We start from the raw sequence: 21063 nt of genomic DNA on the forward strand, positions 1-21063 counted from the left end.
TTCTCTTGTGTTTTCTTCTAGAAGATTTACAGTTTCAGGTTTTAAGTTTTCACACATTTCAAGTGAATTATTGGGAGTGGTGTAAGATAGGAGTCCGATTTCATGCTTTTGCATGTGAACATCCAGTGGCCCCAACACCATTTATTAAAGCAGTTATTTTCTCCCCACTGAGTAGTCTGGGTTCCCTTGAATATTTGTTGATCACGTCTGAATGCGTTTATTCCTGGGCTCTTGGTTCTCTCCCATTGTTCTAGGTGTCTGTTTTTACACAGTATCATACTATCTTGAATATTACAACATTGTAATAAAGTGTTTTTTTTTTTAAGATTTTATTTTTAAGCAATCTCAACACCCCATGTGGGGCTTGGAACTCACAACCCTGAGATCAAGACTCGCAAGCTCCACTGACTGAGCCAGTCAGGAGCCCCTATAGCAGTTTAAATGAGGAAGTGTGTTGCCTCCAGTTTTGTTCTTTCTCAGGACTGCTTTGGCTGTTCAGGGTTCTTCTGTGATTCCTATGAATTTTACTTTTTTTTTTTACTTTTGTGAAAAATGCCTTTGGAATTTTGATAGGGATTACAAAAAGTCTATAAATGACTTTGTATAGTAGGGACATTTCCTTTTCTTTTCAAGGCTTATTTATTTGAGGGGCGGAGGGGTAGAGGGAGATGGCAAGAGAGAATGCCAAACAGACTCCCCACAGAGCAAGGAGACTGACATGGGGCTCGATCTCATATTCATGACCTGAGCTGAAATAAAAAGTCAGACACTAAACTGACTAAACTACCCAAGTGCCCCAAGAATGGACTTTTTGACAATATTAATTCTTCTGATCCATGAATGCAGGACATCTTTTCATTTATGTCTTCTTCAATTTCTCTCATCAAAACCTTATAGTTTTCAGCATACAGATCTTTCCCTTCCTGAAGTTGATTCTGACATATTCTACTGATTTTGATGCTATTATATATACGATTGTGTTATTTCTTTTTCAGATATTTTGTTTTTAGTCTACACAAACATAACTGATTTTCATATCCTTCAACTTTACTGAATTCATTTATCAGTTCTAACAGTATTTGGTGCAATCTTTAGGTTTTTCCTTATAAAAATCACATCTACAAACGAAGACAGTTTTACCTCTTTTTTTTTTTAAACTTGTTTATCCACAGAAGCCTAACCAAATGAGCCACCTAGGCACCCCTGTAGTTTCTTTCCTTATAGTGTTCTTATCTGAGTTTGGTAACAGGGTTATGCTGGCTCGATAAAATAAATTTGGAAGTGGTCCCTTGCCTTCAAGTTTTGGGAAGAGTTTGAGAAATATTGGTATTAAATCCACCTTTTTTTTTTTTCTTTTTAATGTCTTTTTAAAAAAAAATTTTAGGAGAAGGGAGAGGGGTGGAAGGAGAAGGAGAAGGAGAGAATTCCAAACAGGCTCCATACCCAGTGAGGAGCCTGAGGCAGGAGTTGATCCCACAACCCTGAAATCATGTGACCCACGCTGGAAATAAGATTCAGGCACTTAATCAATTGTGCCACCCAGGCACCCTGGTATTAATTCACCTTTAAATGTTTGATGGAATTTGCTCAGGAAGCCATATGGCACTGGGCTTTTTTGAAATGTTTCTGATTACTAATTCAATAGTGTTATTATCATTGCTCAGTTCAGATTTTCTATTTATTTTCCATTTAATCTTATTAGGAGGTATATTTCTTTTTTTTTTTTTTTTTAAAGATTTTATTTATTTATTTGACAGAGAGAGATACAAGTAGGCAGAGAGGCAGGCAGAGAGAGTGAGAGGGAAGCAGGCTCCCTGCCGAGCAGAGAGCCCGATGCGGGACTCGATCCCAGGACCCTGAGATCATGACCTGAGCCGAAGGCAGCGGCCTAAACCACTGAGCCACCCAGGCGCCCAGGAGGTATATTTCTAAGAATTTATCTATTTCTTCTAGGTTATCCAATTTGTTGGAATATAATAGTTCATTTAAGGTTTCTTTCTTTTTTTTTTTTTTTAAAGATTTTATTTATTTGGCAGAGAGCAAAAGAGCACTAGCAGGGGCAGTGGCAGAGAGAGAGGGAAAAGCACGCTCCCTGCTTAGCAGGGAGTCAGATGCAGGGCTCAATCACAGGATCCAGGATCATGACCTGAACTGAAGGCAGATGCTCAACCAACTGAGCCACTCAGGCGCCCTGGTTCATATCAGTTTCTTATGATACTTTGTATTTCTGTAATATCAGTTGTAATGTTTCCTTTTTCATTTCTGATTTTGAGTTCTTGCTCTTTTTAACTTAGTTTAGCTAAAGATCTGTCAATTTCATCTTTTCAAAACCTCAGCTCTTAGTTTCATTGATCCATAGTGTTTTCTAGTTTCTATTTCATTTACTGCTGCTTTAATCTTTTTCTTTCTTTCTTTTTCTTCTTTTTTTAAGCAGTAAACTCTACACCCAATGTGAGGCTTGAATTCATGACCTGGAGATCAAGAGCTGCACGTTCTACCGACTGAGCCAGCCAGGTGCCCTGTTATTCCCTTTCTTTTGCTAACCTGGGCTTAGTTTACTCTTCTTTTTCTACTTCCTTAAGATACAAAGCTAGGTTATTTTTCTCATGATTTTTGAGTCATGAAACCTCTGGGCTGCAGATCAATAAGAGGGAATGGGTTTGAGAGGAGGCTGGAGTAGGGTAACAGAGCCCTGACACCTATGGTAAAGATTCTGACTGCTAGAGAAGCAAAGATGAGAGATCGGCTGAGATTTACATTTTTAAAAGACTGTTTGCAATAGAGAGAATGAATCTGGTAAGGGGAAAAGTGGTTGAGATGGAGGATAAAGAGATTATTACTACAGAAGCCTGCATTCATTAAAATTAATTAAATAAAATTAATTAATAAAATTAAAATTAAGGATTTTATTCTCATTTATGTGCATATTAGTGTGTGTGTTAATATTCACTTAAAATATGACAAGTATGACCGACTCTGTGCTAGACTGAGAAAGCACAGTAATTACTCAAACATATGAAAAGTGCATAAATTAAATAAAAAAATGCATACAAAAGCCACTAACTTAACACAAACTATTAAGCTTCAAAGAATATTTTCTCTGTACTTTATTTTTTTTGGTGTAATTCTAAATGGGATTGTTTTCTTAATTTCTCTTTTTTGCTACTTCATTATTATAGAGGAATGCCATATTTTTATCTTGCATATTTATTAAAATCATTTATCAGGTAACAGTTCCTTGGTGGAGTCATTTGGGTTTTTTCTTTTACAGATTTTATTTACTATTATTTTATCATTTATTATTATTTTAGAGAGAGAGAGAGAACATGCACCGCATGTAAGTGGAGGAAGGAGGAGAGGGGGGAGGAGAGGAAGAAAGGGAATCTCTCAAGCAGACCCTGTGCTTAGCGCAGAAACCAACACGGGGCTCAATCTCATGACCCTGAGATCATGACCAGAGCTGAAACCAAGAGCTGGATGCTTAACCAACTGAGCCATCCAGGTGCTCCTGTGTTTTCTCTATGTAGTATCAAGTCATCTATAAACAGTGACAGCTTTACTTCTTTACCAATTTTGATGCCTTTTTTTCCCTTGTGTGACTGCTGCAGTTCAGAGTTCCAGTACTATGTCGAATAAAAGCAACGAAAGTGGACAGACTAGTCTTGTTCCAAACTTGGTGGAAAAACTTTGAATTTTTCACCACCAAGTAGGACACTAGCTGTAGATTTTTCATATGTTGAGGTATGTTCTCTCTAAATCCACTTTGTTGAGTTTTATCATGAATGGCTGTTGTATTGTGTCAAATGCATCTACTGAGATGATCATATGGTTCTTACCCTTTCCGGTTAGTCTGAATATCATGTTGACTCATTTGCCACAAGTGAACCACACTTGCATCTCTGAAATAAATCCCTTCGACCATGGTATATGAACCTCCAATGTACTGTTGACATTGCTTTGCTTATTTTTAAAAATATTATTATTTTATGTTCATCAGAGATTTTGGCCTGTGGTTTTCTTTTTTTGTAGTGTTTCTGTCTGGTTTTTGTACCAGGTAATGGGGGCTATGTAGAAAGAAGTTTTGGAAGTTTCCCTTCCTCTTTTATTTACTGGAATAGTTTGAGAAGAACAGATATTAACTCTTCTTTTAAATGTTTGATAGACTATATCTGTGAAGACATCTGGTCCTGGAATTTTGTTTGTTGGGAGTTTTTTGATTACCAGCTCAATTTCATTACTAGTACTTGGTCTGTTCAAATTTTCTCTCTTCCTGATTTGCTGTGGGGAACTGCAGGTTCTAGGAATTCATCCATTTTTTTCCAGGTTGTCCAATTTGCTGGCATATAATTTTTCAAATATTCTCTTGCAATCCGTTGTATTTCTGTAATATCAGTTGTTATTTCCTCTCTTTCATTTTTTATTTCATTCCTTACTTTTTCTTGGTAAGTCTGGTTAAATGTTTGTCAATTTCGTTTATCTTCCCAAAGAATTCAGCTCTGTCACTGAACTTTTCTATTTTTTTCCCATGTCTACTTCATTTATTTCTGTTCTGATCTTCATTATTTCCTTCCATCTACTAGCTTTGAGATTTGTTCTTTTTCTAGCTCCTTTAAGTGTTAGGTTAGGTTGTTTGAGATTTTTCTTGTTTCTTGGGGTAGGCCTGTATGACTTTACACTTCCCTCTTGGAAATTCCTTTGTTGTGTCCTAAATATTTTGGACTTTACTGTGTTCGTTTTCATTTGTCTCCATGTATTTTTTTAATTTTCTCTGATTTTTTCCTGATTCATTCATTGTTTAATGTCGTGTTGTTTATTCTTCAAGTGTTTGTGTTTTGTTCTTATAACTGATTTCTAGTTTCATACTGTTATGGTCAGAAAAGATGTTTAATATGATTTCAGTCCTCTTATATTTACTGAGACTTGTTTTATGACCTTCCATGTAATCTATCCTTGAGAATGTTCCCTGTGTACTTGAAAGGAATGTGTATTCTGCCGTTTTTGGACAGCATGTTCTACATATATGCTAGTCTGTCTGGTCTAATGTGTCACTCAAAGCCATGGCTTCCTTATTTTCTTTCTCAGTCTACCCACTGAGGTAAATCAGATGTTAAAGCTCCCCATTTTGTTTTACTGCCAGTCTCTCCCTTTATACCTATTAATATTTGCTTTATGTATTTCGGTGCTCCTATGTTGGGTACAGAGATAGTCACAAATAATATATCCTCTGGGTGGACTAATTCCTTTATCATCATCTAATGCCCTTGTTTCCTGCTATCTTACAAAACAAGGTTCATAAACTAAGGAAACAGGAAGCCGTTTTTAGACCACTTGAGGTTTAGACATTTACCACTATTTTTTAATATTTAAAATAAAGCTTTTTTTTTTTTTTTTTTACCATAATAAACGAAACAATCTATTATAACTGACTTCCAGGGGCACCTGGCTGGCTCAGTCAGTGGAGCATACAACTCTGGATATCGAGGTCATGTGTTTGAGCTCTGCACTGGGTATAAAGATTACTTAAATAAATACAAACTTAGAACAAAAACCTGACTTTCAGAAATGCTCAAATTATTTTTTTAAACATGATCTAAGTTTCTTTTCACATTTTAAAAAAAATGTCAAATTTTCTTTGCCAAATTTATCTAAAATACTAAATTTTCATTTTATTTCATAGTTATATAACAGAGTACCCTAAAGTGATGTTCAAGATCTCTCTCTCTCTAAGCCCTAATGGTTTCTATCTTCCTTTTAAAATATATTATCTTTTGAGTCATCATCCCCAGAAATATCGGAGAAAAAAATTATTAATTAAACACCCATAAAGTCTTTGTTTCTATTACAGTATAACAATTTATCATCTAACCCACAGTGGTCTACCGACTGAATAAGGCTGGGTTTCTTCTCAGCCATAGCTGATGCAACTCATAAAGCAATGATGGCCTGAGACAGGTCAGTCTTTGATCTGTACATTTTGATCAGTTTTAGCCACCAAAGGTGTTTTTTTCTCCTCAATCTCTTCACCAATTTTGCTTTTTCTTAATCTTTGTTTGGGAAGGTCTTCTTTTACAAAGTCACTCTGGAGATCACTGCATGCCTCAGTACCAAGTGATTTAGATTCACATGCACAGATTTTTTTTCTTTTTTAAGATTTATTTTTAAGTAATCTCTAAAACTTGACATGGGGCTCAAACTTATAACCCTGAGATCAAGAGCAGCATGCTCTATCAACTGAGCTACCCAGGTACCCCTGCACAGACATTCTTGAAGGTATTTTTCAAGTATGTACTTTCTTCAAATTCACTGTGTGTTTAAAATTTTCTTGAAATACCAAACAGTTTCCTTCTGTTGAAGACGCTAGTGTCTCTGAAAAGTCTGATCGTTTTCTTCATTCTCTACTTAAGAGGAAATTCCTGAAACAGGAATTAAATGAAAATCTAGCTTTCCTTAATCATTCTCTAAGTGTTGCGCTCACAGCTTGTCTTCCTGAACTGCTTGTACAGGGAGACGGTGGACTGGCACGGGCCTGTGGAGTGCTAGGTAATAAGCTCCAAAATGAAACCTTGGTTTACCTCTCCCTCTGCCATCCCCAGAGTGCAGAAAACATGCCTAAGGTATTGCTAGCCTGGCTTTTTTGGTTTTCATTTTTATTTGCATGCAATACGTTTTTCTATCCCATCACTTTCAGTTTGTATATATCTTTAGGTCTTGAAGATGAGTCTCTTGTAGGCAGCATGTAGCTGGGTCTTATTTTTTTATCCATTCAGTCACACTATGTCTTTTGATTAGAGCATTTAGTTCTTCACATTTAAATAATTACTGATAGATATGCACTTATTACCAGTTGTTCATTGTGTCCTTACTGTATTTGTCTGTTTTTTTCCCTTCTCTTGCTCTCTTCCCTTGGGGTTTGATATTTAGTGCTATGCTTGGATTTTTTATTTTTTGTGTATCTATTTAACTTCTTCATTTGTGCTTACTAGCGGGTTATATATAACATCTTATATGTCTAACAGTCTATATTACATTGACTGTAGCTAAAGTATGAACTAAAAGCACTATATTCCTGCCCTCCGTGTTTTATGTATATGATGTCATATTTTATCTCTTATTTTGTGTATCTTTAGACCAATTTTCATAGATAAAATTGATTATTCTACTTTAGTTTTTAGGCTTTAACCTCCATGTTGGCTTTATAAGTGAATAATCTACTACCTTTAGTATGTTTGCCAGATTTAACCAAGGAGTTGAAAAATCTATACTCTGAAAACTGTAAGACACTGATGAAAGAAATTGAAGATAATACAAAAACTGGAAAGATATTGCATGGTCATGGATTAGAAGAATTATTATTATTAAAATGTCTGTATTACCCCAAGTAATTTATAGATTCAGTGCAATCCCTATCAAAATACCAACACCATTTCTCAAAGGATTAGAACAAAAATTTGTCTGGAACCACAGAAAGCCCTGAATAGCCAAAGCAATCCTGAGAAACAACAAAGCTGGAGGTATCCCAATCCCAGATTTCAAGATATACCACAAAGCTGTAATAATCAGATGTATGGTCCTGGCACAAAGACAGACACAACAGTTCAATGGAATAGGAAGCCCAGAAAAAAAATCCATGCTTTTATGGTCAATTAATTTATGACAAAAGAGGAAAGAATGTACAATGAGGAAAAGACAGTCTTTCCAATAAATGGTGTTGGGAAAACTGGACAGCTACCTACAGAAGAATGAAACTGGACCACTTACTTATACCATACACAAAAACAAACTTAATATGGATTAAGGACCTAAATGTGAGACCTGCAGTCATTTAACTCCTAGAAAACATAGACAATATCTTGGATATCAGCCTAGCAACATTTTTCTAGATATATCTCCTCAGGCCAGAGAAACAAAAACACAAACTATTGGGACTATAGCAAAATAAAAAGCTTCTGCAGATCAAAGGAAACTATCATCAAAACAAAAAGGCAACCTACTGAATGGGGAAAGATGTCTACAAACAATATATCTGATAAAGGGTTAGTGTCCAAAGTACATAAAGAACTTAAATAACTTGGGGTGCCTGGGTGGCTCAGTTGTTGAGCGTCTGCCTTCAGCTCGGGGAATGATCCCAGGGTCCTGGGATTGAGCCCCGCATTGGGCTCCCTGCTTAGTGGGAAGCCTGCTTCTTCCTCTCCCACTCCTCCTGCTTGTGTTCCCTCTCTCACTGTGTCTCTCTCTGTCAAGTAAATAAATAAAATCTTAAAAAAAAAAAAGAACTTAAACAACTCAATACCAAAAAAACAAATGATCCAATTAAAAAATAGGGAGAGGACTTAAATAGACATTTTTTTCAAAGACATATCGATGGCCAAAAGACACATGAAAAGATGCTCAACATCACAATCAGGGAAATGAAAATCAAAACCACAATGAGGTCTATCAGCTTACAACTTTCAGAATGGGTAAAATCAAATGTTGGTAAGGATGTAGAGTAAATGGGCTCCTCTGCTGTTGACGGGAATGTGTACTGGTGTAGCCACTGTGGGAAACAGTATGAAGTTTCCTCAAAAAATGAAAAACAGAAATACTACAAATCCAGGAATTCCACAAGTGGGTAGTTGCACAAAGTAAACAAAAACAGTAATTCCAAAGAACACACGGACCCCTATGCTATCCATTACTTATAGTAATCAAGATATGGAAGCAACCCAAAGGTCCAATGATAGATGAATGGATAAAGATGTGGTGTGTATATACAATGGAATATTATTCAGCCTTAAAAAACGAGATCCTGCCATTTGTGACAACATAGATGGACTCATTATACTCATTATACTAAGTGAAATAAATCAGAGAAAGACAAATCCCATTTGTGACAACATAGATGGACTCATTATACTCATTATACTAAGTGAAATAAATCAGAGAAAGACAAATCCCTATGATTTCACATATAGGTGAAATCTAAAAAACAAAACAAATGAACAAATAAACAACTACAGCAGAAATTGACCCATAAGAACAGAAAACTGGTGACTGCCAGAAGGCAGGTAGGTAGATACCTTGGCAAAAGGAGTGAAAGGAAATGGAAAGTACAGGCTTCCAGTCACGGACTGAGTAAGTCACAGAGATGAAATGTACAGCATAAGGAATATAGTCAACGTATTGTAAATAGTGTTACATGGTGGCAGATGGTAACTACACTGCTGGTGAGCAAAACATTTTGTACAGAGTTGCTGAATTACTATGTTGTATCCCTGAAACGAACAGTGCATGTGAACTATACACTTAATTAAAAAACAAAAATAGATGGACGGGGCACCTGGGTAGCTCAGTTGTTAAGTGTCTGCCTTAGGCTCAGGTAAAAGTCCTGGGATCGAGCCCCACATGGGGCTCCCTGTTTTGCGGGAGGCCTGCTTCTCCCTCTCCCACTGCTTGTGTTCCTTCTCTCGTGGTCTCTGTTAAATAAATTATAAAATCTTAAAAAAAAAAAAAAAAAGATGGGACACCTGGGTGGCTCAGCCAGTGAAGCATCTGCCTTTGGCTCAGGTCACAGTCCCAGGGTCCCGGGATCAAACTCCATGTGGGGCTCCCTGCTCAGCTGGGAGCCTGTTTCTCCCACTGCTCCTAGCTCATGCTCTAACTCCCTCTCTCAAATACATAAATAAAGTCTTTCTTAGGAGAGAAAAAAGTAATGTATGGAATTTTTGAATCAATGTGTTAGTCACTTAAAAATAATAACATGCAGGGCGCCTGGGTGGCTCAGTGGGTTAAAGCCTCTGCCTTCAGCTCAGGTCATGATCTCAGGGTCCTGGGATCGAACCCCACATCAGGCTCTCTGCTCAGCGAGGAGTGTGCTTCCCTTCCTCTCACTCTGCCTACTTGTGATCTCCGTCTACCAAATAAAATCTTAAAAAAATAATAATAATAATAATATGGTATGTCAATTAATTTCAGTTTTTTTAAAAAAGAGGTATACACTCCTGGTTATAAGTGACAGAGATAGGGAATATAGTCAATAATATTGTAATAAAGTTGTACGGTGACAATGACTACATTAACCATGGTACACACTGAGAAATATATAGAATTATCAAATACAGGGGTGCCTGGGTGGCTCAGTGGGTTAAGCCTCTGCCTTTGGCTCAGGTCATGATCCCAGGGTCCTGGGATTGAGCCCTGCATCGGGCTTGCTGCTCAGCAGGTAGCCTGCTTCCCCATCTCTCTCTCTCTGCCTACTTGTGATCTGTCAAATAAATAAATAAAATCTTAAAAAACAAAAAAGAATTATCAAATACATATGTTGCACATCTAAAAAAGGAATTATTTCCTAATCTCCAAAAGCTTATGCATGTGTTCCCACTATGAGATACTTAGAGAATTATAAAAAACACAGCTAGTCAATGAATAGTAGACAGTAAGCGCTGCAGAGTGGACTGGGGAGGAGAAATCACCAGGCCGCAAGTGAAGTTCCGTGGAGGCCGTCGTAGAAGAGCTCTAAGTTACTGACGTATGTGTGAACCTACCATATACAAACACATATACCTCTCCTTGTTCCCCCAAACACTGAAGTCAGTTTTAAAATGAGGAAATTGGGGGCATAAGTTTGATTTGTTCGCTACTTGGTAGGCAACACAGAGTCAGGATCAATTCCTACAACTCTCAGAGTCTTTGAAAAGCTACTGCTGGGTCTCATACCAGAGCCGTTTCTTCTGGGGGTCTTCAGTAATTCCTCCGTGGCACCGTAAGCTGATTCTCAGGGGCCACCTCCTACTACTCCCTAAATATAGGCAAGCAGCTTAATGCCGTATGGTAAAGGCCCTAACAGAGTGGTTCAGGGCACTCAGTTTTCTGCTGATGGCTAATCTAGACAAGATTTTTAAAAATTCATAGTAATGAATGGCCTGTGTATTACTCAGCCAGCTTCTTTAAGTGGTTTTTTTAATCTCACTCTGAGCTTTTGATAGTTTCAGTAGTCCCAAGTTTGAGTTATACTCCTTGATAAGACTCTTTTGCTTTGTTTCTTTAAAGATTTCTTTATTGAAGAGAGCGAGCGAGTGAGAGTGAGAGAGACAGAGAGAGATGAGGAGAGGAGAAGGGAGAGGGAGAGAACCCTGAAGCAGACTCCCTGCTAAGTGCAGAGCCCAGCGATGCAGGGCTGGATCCCAGGCCCCTGAGATCATGGCCTGGGTTGAAATCAGGAGTCCGTTGCTTAACTGACTGAACCACCCAAGCGCCCTGACAAGACTCTTGAATGGAGGTATTCTATGTCACCAGGTAAGTGCAGGACCTTATGCTTCGGGAAGTCAAACAGGGTTGACATCCTCTTACTCAAGGAGTACAAGAAAGTAAACCTAGATGGAAAGCCACCTCAGCACACAGAAGTGGGCAAAGGAGTTCAGAGAGGCAGGCTCGGAACTGCCCTGGGGGAGGACCAGTGTAGGCCACCTACCAGGCATGTGGCCAGCCTCATGGGTCAGCAGAGCCTCCCAATGCCTTGACAGTTGAGAGAGTGGGAAGAAGTCAGGGAGCGGGGGAGATCTTAGGTCAAAATAATTGCTCAATTTGTGTCGTTACCATGAACCAGTATTTTTTTTTTTTTTTAAGATTTTATTAACAGAGAGAGAGATCACAAGCAGGCAGAGAGAGGGGGAAGCAGGCTCCCTGCTGAGCAAAGAGCCTGACGCAGGGCCTGATCCCAGGACCCTGAGATCATGACCTGAGCCGAAGGCAGAGGCCTAACCTACTGAGCCACCCAGGCGCCCCACACCAATACTTTTTAAGGGTCACCTAGTGAAACAGTTAAAAGGCTAGTTAGGAATGAATAGTTCTCTTCAGGCTGAAACTCACCAAAATCACTTCAAGTGTGCTCATTTATGTTGACTAGGAGATTCTGATCATATTCTCCAGATATTTTATTGTTACTAAGTCACAACAGTATCAATGGTGCTCTGATTTGAGAATGATCTTGGGGTAGACGGGGACTCATCCATCAGCTCACCTGAAGATCTTTTGGCAAAATGGTATTCTTCCTGAGTGAATTGATCCGCAGCCTCTCATCTGCATATTCATAGGCCATTTTTCGTCTCTTCACATCACGCAACATTTTCCAGTCTACATAATAACCTCGAACTTGGCCTGGAGGTGATGAAGGAACCATCTGAAAGGTAAGGAACAATGTAGAAGGATCAGCAGACCCAGACCCTGCCAGTTTCTCTCAACCTGTGAACCTTTTATTGACTATTTATGACCCAAGAGGTTTTTTCTAATAATTTTGGATCACTTTAATAGTTTAATCTAATAGACTTAACTCAAAATAACTTCCACAAATGTACATTAATCCAAAATGGTGGTAGCTAATAATGTCAATAAGGTGTGTTAGAGAGTGAAAAATTTTCTTAGATTTTTGAATATAATTCTGTTTGACCTTTACTTAGGCTAATAGTTATATGGTTCAAAAACCAAAAAAGAATTTAAAAAAAGTATAGACTCCCTCCCACCTCCTCCCTTTCCTGCCCAATGACCACCCCTCTATTTCCAAAGCTATCCACCATTACTAGATCTTGTGTGTCCTTCCAGAGATCTTTGTCTGTACAAATACATATACATACTCCTTCTCCCGTATTTCAGCCCTCCTCCCCCTTTTTCTCATTTAACAATATATTCTGGAGATCTTTCATATCCATATGTTGAAGTTTCTCCATTTTCTTTAGGTTGCATATTCCACTGTCCATACAGTGGACCTGACAAGGTTCAGGGCCTGTAAAATATGTGTGGTGGCTGAAATTTGGCACCTTGACATTATTAACTACATGAAGCACGAGGTATGTGAGAAAGAGCAGGTGCAGGAAAGACTTTCTGACCTCCCCCTGAAGCAGGTGTTTAGACCCTCAGGTGACAGGTGTCTTCCCTATACCTGATAGAGTTTGGGCAACCTCGTCATTGAAGATGGAGGGACACGAAAAGAAACCCGAAAGAACAGGCCTTGCTGTTCCCGGAGTTTACCACACTTAGCTCATACTCCTCCTATCACATTTTCCCACAATTTCCCACTTCACCAGATCTAGCATAAATACTCAGGTTTAACCCTTTGGTTATCAATTCCTTATAAAGGCTCATGTATCGTGTAAAACTTACACATTTGTATGCTTTTCTCCTGTTCATGTCTTTTGTTACAGGGGCCCCAGCTGAGAACTTAGAAGAATAGAAGGAAATGATTTTTTCCTCCTCACAGATGCATCATTTATTTAACCTGGGAACCCCTGGCAGACATCTAGGTCACACCTCACCGTTTATCATTACAAACAATGCTGCACTGAGTAAACTCCTACATAAATTTCACATGCATTCCTACAGATCAGCAAGGTACATTCTTGGAAGCAGACTTGCTGGAGTAAAAAGTATTTTGAAATTATCACTGGCCTAATATTTCTTAGCACAAGATGTCTAGTAATAAGGCAGTATGTTTCCCACAGTCATGTTTACTTGGTAAAAAGAAAACCACAGGCCCACTGGCATCACTCAGGCTGGGACCTCAAATAAGAGCTTAATACCTAATCTACTAGCAGTTTCAGCCTCCCCAAGAAAAAGTCTTAACTGATTGGTCAGGAATTTTCTGAAGGGTGCCAATTCGTGCCACCAGGCCAGTCCCACAAAGGAAGATGAGGCCTTCTGCATAAGACCTCCTGGAAAGTGACCTTGCCTGAAAACAAACCCCCCCCTTTTTTTTTAGCTAATGATTTTCTTGCCCCACCCTCCTTCCTATTAAGAAAAACAAAAACAAAAATAACCTCCCATTTTGTATGCATCCTTAGAGCTCCCTTCTTACTTGCTGCTGCCTGATCTTGATCATTTAATAAAGCCAACTGGGGGCGCCTGGGTGGCTCAGTGGATTGGGCCGCTGCCTTCGGCTCGGGTCGTGATCTCGGGGTCCTGGGATCGAGCCCCGCATCGGGCTCTCTGCTCTGCAGGGAGCCTGCTTCCTCCTCTCTCTCTGCCTGCCTCTCTGCCTACTTGTCACCTCTCTCTCTGTCAAATAAATAAATAAAATCTTTAAAAAAAAAAAAAAACAATTTAAAAAAAAAATAAAAAAAAGCCAACTGGATCTCCAACTATACTTGGTTAAATCTTGTTTTTTTTAACAGATGTGGCTGTAGCCCTAGGCTATGAATTGAATTTCTGATGGCATTCAGGGACACTGAGAAACACAGGCATGGCACCCCGTGAACCTTTTTGAGTTTGGTCTTTCTTGCCATTTCAGAAGGTCACTGCTAAGCCCCCCTAGGTTTCATCTTTGCACCTCTTACATTCGAGATACTGCTCTAACCGGCTTTCTAGTCCGGGGTGAATGGGTTCATCTAAACCGACGGGGATCCTAACAGAGCTCCTGTCCTTCTCGTTTGGTTTAGTCTGCAATCCCACATTGGAATCAGGTTTAACCCTGAGTTAACCCTGCAGTTCCAGCCTGCATTCCCCACTTACTGGGGTTTACTGGTTGAGTTCTTTTCCCATTTCCCGTCTGCAGTCTCCCTGAACAGAGTCTGCTCGTTTAGTGCACCACGGTAGCCGCTGATGGGGGCACATGCTCTTCTGTTGGCCAGTCTGCGGTGACAGGTTTTCATTAGTGCTCCTGTGGTGAGGTGCATGTTTGTTTATCTTGGTTTGTGCACCTAAGGGTACAGCTAACGGGGATCTTGAAGACCAAAAGTCCGCAAAAAATTGGTGGGCACAGGTCAAGTGTGTGAGCACATAGAGCACTCGCCATCTAACTCAAAGATGCCTGTGTTAGGGGTAAGTTGGTCAAGGAAAGGGTTAGACTGACAGTAGGTCACCAGCCAACCTCAAGAAACTTCCACGCAATGAGATATTATGTAAAACAACACAGTTCCCAAACCTGAAGCACAACCCCCACCCCCCACATACAAGACCGGCTCCAAGAGACCCAAGGCTTAGCTACCGCGGTTAATGTGCACACAAACACCAGCACACTGGGTAAGGGGTTTCCAAGGCTTAGTTACAGCGGTTAATGGGCACACAAACACCAACACTGGGTAAGGGGTTTCCTTTCTTCTTGTTCTGTCCTAAGAGCTCGGCTTTGTGGTCTCTGTGGTATTCCCCATCTGGAGGGGGCACATACTGGGGTGCACATTCATGGCCAGCTGAACAGACTAGGGATCCCAGACACACAGTTACAAGCTGTGCTCTCTTTGTCGGGCAGTGTCAGCTCTCAGATGAGTTTGTCTTAAGAGGTCTCAGCCCATAAGGGGCCTTTGTCATCTCAACCTATGTTGCTTGTTAGTGCTAGAAAATCCCATTCCAGACTACCTGCCTGGTATCACAGAATAGAGAGTTATGACTAAAGGCGATTCACGTTTGTGGGAGAATGGACACCATGTACACACGTCATTCTTATCACCTATGCAATGAGGTCTTCGCTTTCTTAGACTATTCTTTGGAGTAAACTTTTGGATCAAGGGGGCTGCATTATCTACACCCTCTGGATGCCTCTTGTCTTTTGTGTAAGCCATGAAAAGGCTCATTGGTATGAGTCAATATTAAAATGAATGGGCCCTTTACATTGGTTCTATTTGGAAAAAAACAGTCTTTAGAAAGAGCTCTGAATTGCCTTATTAATATAATGGCTGGCTGTAGGGATTCCTCTGATAAAACAAAAATCAGACTTAAGTAATGTCCACATCTAATGAAAATTCTGCTCCTTAAAATCCACCCCATCTGCCTGTTTTAACTTCCCCTTCCCTCCATAATTTACAGAGAGCACTCCAGCTTAATCTCAAGGTTCAAAGTATATAGGCTATTCCTGTAAATGCCAAAAGCCAGAAAGCAAATTTAGCAGACTCACTGGGAACAAACTGTAGGGTTTAGTTTACTGTAACCACTCCTGCCAGCTTCACTCATTTTCATGCAATGATCTTTGCAGATATACCCCAGACACCTCTTCTCCCAACAAAGATTCATGTCCCCTGAAAAGCAGCAAACTTTTTAAGGTATAAAGCTAATACTTTATACTAACAGAAGGTTAATGCCAAGGTTTAATTGTATAACCAGAAATAAAGTCTCTGCTGAATGGCTTTATTTAATACAGATTTTACAAAGACAGAAATCTTTTGGTTCTCATTTTAGTTAAAAATCTCCCTAATATGAAGAAACAAATCTAGTTAAAAAGTTGGGCCGGGGGAGGGGGGTCGGGAGAGGGTGGTGGGGTTATGGACATTGGGGAGGGTATGTGCTACGGTGAGTGCTGTAAAGTGTGTAAACCTGGTGATTCTTGTACCCCTGGGGCTAATAATACATTATATGTTTATAAAAATCTGTCTTACAAATCTCTACAAAACCAGAAATGAAACTTGAGAAAAAGTTAAAATCTACATATCTTTACCAGTGCCCAAAGCTCGCCTATTCCTCTCAAAATGAACACATTATAAATGACCAAGATATTGAAACAAAATTGTCCTCTTAAGAAAAAAGGTAAATTTTAAATTGGAATGTCCTGAAAAAAAAAATTGTAATTTTTTTGTAGTTAACAGACCATTTTGTGGTTAACAGACCATTCACACTTACTTCTTAGTTTCACTACAAAAAATTGTAATTTTTTTTTTCATTCTCTGTTCCTTGAAATGATTAATCTTATCACATCTCTGAAATGTTAAGCAAGCCCACAATCACCTGAGACTGAAGGGAAAAAAAGTGAGGGAAAAAATGCTCTTTTTCGTTTCTTTTTTTTTTTTTAAAGTAGACTCCATGCCCAAGCTGGCACTTGAACTAATGACCCTTAAGATCAAGAGTCACATGTTTTACTGACTTGAGCCAACCAAGCCCCCTGGAAAAAGGCCCCTTTATCTTTTTTTTTTTTTTAAAGATTTATTTATTTATTTGAGAGAGAATCCCAAGCAGACTTCCTGCTGAGTGCAGAGCCCCACAATATAGGGCTTGATCTCACCACCCAGAGATCATGACCTATGCCGAAATCAAGAGTCTGATGTGTTAACTGACAGAGCCCCCAGGTGCCCCATGAAAGAGGTCCTTTTAGAATACAAACTGCTAAAAGGGTTCTAGCATTTCTAATAACAGACTCCAAATCTCTACCTTGAAGAAAATTTAGATACTTTCTCTGTAAATTTTCTACCCTTATCTTCTCCAGGACCTGAGAGCAAATACAAAACTTTAGGGAAAAGTTTTTCATCTCTCACTCCCCCATACAGGGAGGTATATGGAAATCAGGTCTGTATGTCCTCTCCACAAATATTAGTAAAAACAACTGCTGTAAATTTTTTATCTTGTCTGTGTGTCCATACATGTAGTAGGAGATATTTTCTCTACCTTCACACGGTACTGCTAAAATTAATTTGTAAAAGAGCTCTATTTAGTTGGTTTGAAGGCAAGTGCTTGTAAAATTTGGGCATTCTAAAACTCTAAGGGAGAAACCCAAATGTTTTTCAATTTCATGGGATACGAAAAAATACTTGAAATGAAAACTAACTTAAACAAGCCTTTCAAGGTATCAACATTAAATATAAAACTTTATTCTAAGTTATCTCTTACAACATCTGCCCATCAAAAAGTAACACTTTAGGATAATGACTTTGTCTAATAAAGTTCTGGTAGGTAATCTAAACTTATTTAACAAATAGATTAAATAAATAAAAAGTTTTAGGTACCTTTTTAAAATAGTGTCCCCAAATCTTTCTGGTACTTGAAACCTTAAAATTTTGCTTAAATGATGAGTTAAATTCATTAAATATCTAGGTCATTTCCAAATAAGACAAAATGCTAAAACATTAATTACTAAACATAGGTTCATCTACTTTTGGATTCTTATACAGATACTCAAAAAGATACTTAGATGTGTTAATGGTACATGAAAAAATTTAAAAAGACCTATGTGTGCTTCTACATAAAATGAAATGTATGCATAAATTCGCAGATTTAAGGAATGCTGGTTAACAGACCATTCACACTTACTTCTTAGTTTTCACTACAAATTAAAGTTTCTAAAGTTAAAAATTTGCATATATGTGATTAAAGCTACTAAATATAAGGGAGACATCTCCATATGCCAAGAAGGTAGGATGTTTTCAGTTAAAAAGAAAAAAAAAGGAATGAGAAATAGAGATGAACTTTTTGTTAAAGGGAAAAAAATTTTGTCCTAAAATGAGGCTGGTTGTTTAAAGATACACAGGCAAAAATGAAATGTAGGGGGAAAGAAGAGTTACAGAAGTTTTGTGGAAAAGGAATCTTTGAAAAGGAATTTTAATATGTGGTCAAGCTGGTTAAGATTATAAGGAATTTATCATTATCATACTCAGAAAAATTAATAATAAATAATTCCTTGATAAAAAAAAGATTACAAGGAATTTATTTTATTTATTTATTTTTTAAAAGATTTATTTGACAGAAAGAGATCACAAGTAGACAGAGAGGCAGGCAGAGAGAGAGGAGGAAGCAGGCTCCCTGATGAGCAGAGGGCCCGAGGCGGGGCTCGATCCCAGGACCCTGAGATCATGACCCAAGCCGAAGGCAGAGGCTTTAACCCACTGAGGCACCCAGGCGCCCCACAAGGAATTTATTTTAAAAAATGAGTTTTGGGGGGCGCCTGGGTGGCTCAGTTGGTTAAGCAGCTGCCTTCGGCTCAGGTCATGATCCCAGCGTCCTGGGATCGAGTCCCACACATCGGGCTCCTTGCTCCGCGGGGAGCCTGCTTCTCCCTCTGCCACTCTGTCTGCCTGTGCTCGCTCTTTCTCTCTCTCTGACAAATAAATAAATAAAAAATCTTTAAAAAAAATGAGTTTTGGGGTGACTGGGTGGGACAGTTAGTTGAGCATCTGACCCTTGGTTTGGTTCAGGTTATGATCTCAGGGTTGTAAGATCAAGTCCTATGCTGGGCTGCCTGCTCAGCCTGGAGTTTGCTTAAAACTCTTTCTCCCTCTCCCTCTGCCCCTCCCCTCTGTGCTCACATCCTCTCTCTCTAAAATAAACACATAAAATCTTTTTCTTTTTTCTTTTAAAAGGATCCTCAATTGACTGAGCCACCCAGTCACCCCTAAATAAATGAAATCTTGGAAAAAAAAAAGTTTTAAGGGGCATCTGGCTGGCTCAGTCTGTAGAGCATGTGACTCTTGATCTCAGGGTAGTGAGTTCAAGCCATTAGGTACAGAGCTTACTTTAAAAAAAGGGGGGGAGGTGGGAAGAAAAGGAAAAAGAGGAGTGCCTTGGTGGCTCAGCTGGTTAAGCATCCAACTCTTGGTATCAGCTCAGGTCTGGACATCAGAGCCCTGAGTTCAAGCCTCACATTGGGCTCCATGTCCAATTATGGGCCCAATTAGGCCCACTTAAAAAAAAAAAGCTTTAATATCAAAAGTTGGTATCAGAGCGCTTGGGTGGTTCAGCTGGTTAAGCATCAGACTCTTGATTTCAGCTCAGGTTATGATCTCAGGGTCCTGAGATTGAGCCCTGCATGGGACTCCGTGCTCAGCGGGGAGTCTGCTTAAGATTCTCTCTCCCTCTGCCTCCCCTATTCAATCAATCAATCTCTCTCTCTCTCAAGTGACCAAACAGGAGAGCCTGGGTAGCTCAGCCAGTTAAGCATCTGCCTTCAAAAACAGTCTACCAGCAATGTCTCATCTGTTTGGGCCATAATCCTGGAAAAACGGTTTGTGCTCCCAGAGGCTTCAGACCTCCTTGGGGACCCTTCAAGCACCTGCAGCTGGACTTCACTTAACTGCCACTTAGCACGGGTGACCAATACATTCTTGTTCTTAATTGTGTGTTTTCTGAATGGGCTGAAGCTTTCCCCCCCGCCGCTGCAAGGATGATGTCCCCACAACAGCAAAGAAATGGTTAGGAACTGTTGTTTCCCACCTGGAGTATATTTTCCATGATCTCCAGAGACTAAAGCACCCACCTCACTGGGTAAATCATACAAACATTAATAAAACCCTTGCAAACCTTTTGGAATTCTATCAGTATATGATATTCTGTTGATCTCTTGTAGTCTCATGCTAGTATGACTAGCTACTGTAAATCTTTAGTACCTTAAATAAACCCTATCATCAACAGGTAAATAAAACTTTCACTCAACCCCAGTTCAAAGGATCCTATTGGTTACGATCTGGAGCCTGAGGTCTGGGCATTTTGGAAACATCAGCAGAGAAAAACAGCTCTTGAGCCCCACTGGAAAAGACCTTACCAAGAACTCCTGACTACTGACACCGCTGCAGAACTAACAGGTATTAAGCCGTGAGTACACAAGCGGAAAAAAACACTTGACCTGACACCTGGTCCACACAGACGCTGCAGACCTAGAAGTCAAACTGGCAAGGAAGAGAAGTACCTGACACTGAGGTCGACTGCTTCCACCCAAGAGGACAGATCAAGACTCCATACTATACACATAAAACCCATTCTTCTTTTCCTTTCCTTTAATCTGGCACTCCCTGGAAAGATTAACATCCTCAGGCCCTTGCTAAGAGGTAGTAACCTCTCTTATTTCAGGCGAGGAGAAAATCTAGCAGTGCTCTTAAGTTTTCACAAGCAAAATAAGACATCTTATTGGTGGATTCCCCTGAATTCACATTGTTAAAAAGGACCTACCAAGAGGCTTTCATGACTCAGGATTTATTCCTTTTGACAGGTCTGTATTTCTCTGGTTGGGGATAAACAAAAATGATCAAGAATGGCTCCTTAATTCTTAAAGCTGTTGCAACATCTGTTGTTAAACAATAGCAGCCCAACAAAGATCCTTAGACTCTCCAGCCAAAGTTGTTGATAAGAAAATAGCTCTTAATTATCTTTTATCTGAGCAAGGTGTCTGTCCTTATGGCTACCACCTGCTGTGCCTGGGTTAACACTTCTAAGAAAAGGGAAACTCAATTACATAAAATCATAGTAACAAGTCACAAGCCTTAAAAAGAGCTCCTTCCATGGGGTCTTTCTTTGACTTATCTTTTATTAGTTTGGGTCCCCAAGACCCAAGACTATAGCTCTATAGCACAATCCATATACTGGGAATTATCTTGCTTATATTAATCGTAATAACTTCCCTGGTGCATT

The 21063-nt window shown here is 39.3% G+C and overlaps 1 protein-coding gene and 1 pseudogene across 2 annotated transcripts in view; both read right to left on the reverse strand.

Moving 5' to 3' along the window:
- MRPS14 (mitochondrial ribosomal protein S14) overlaps positions 1-21063 on the reverse strand; it is a 29399-nt gene that overhangs the window by 3143 nt on the left and 5193 nt on the right. Inside the window, exons 1-2 of one of the 2 annotated variants that reach the window (XM_045982107.1) lie at positions 14479-14649; positions 11999-12157 (exon numbers count right to left, since the gene is read on the reverse strand). In XM_045982107.1, the coding sequence (XP_045838063.1) occupies positions 11999-12157 (159 nt within the window). In that variant the 5' untranslated portion in view covers positions 14479-14649. Of the gene's footprint in view, positions 1-11998; positions 12158-14478; positions 14650-21063 lie in introns of those variants that run through there. The other variant, XM_045982106.1, reaches the window with a different exon arrangement.
- LOC123928187 lies at positions 5812-6852 on the reverse strand (annotated as a pseudogene).

The sequence above is a fragment of the Meles meles genome, chromosome 17, assembly GCF_922984935.1.
Source record: "Meles meles chromosome 17, mMelMel3.1 paternal haplotype, whole genome shotgun sequence".
Taxonomy (NCBI): domain Eukaryota; kingdom Metazoa; phylum Chordata; class Mammalia; order Carnivora; family Mustelidae; genus Meles; species Meles meles.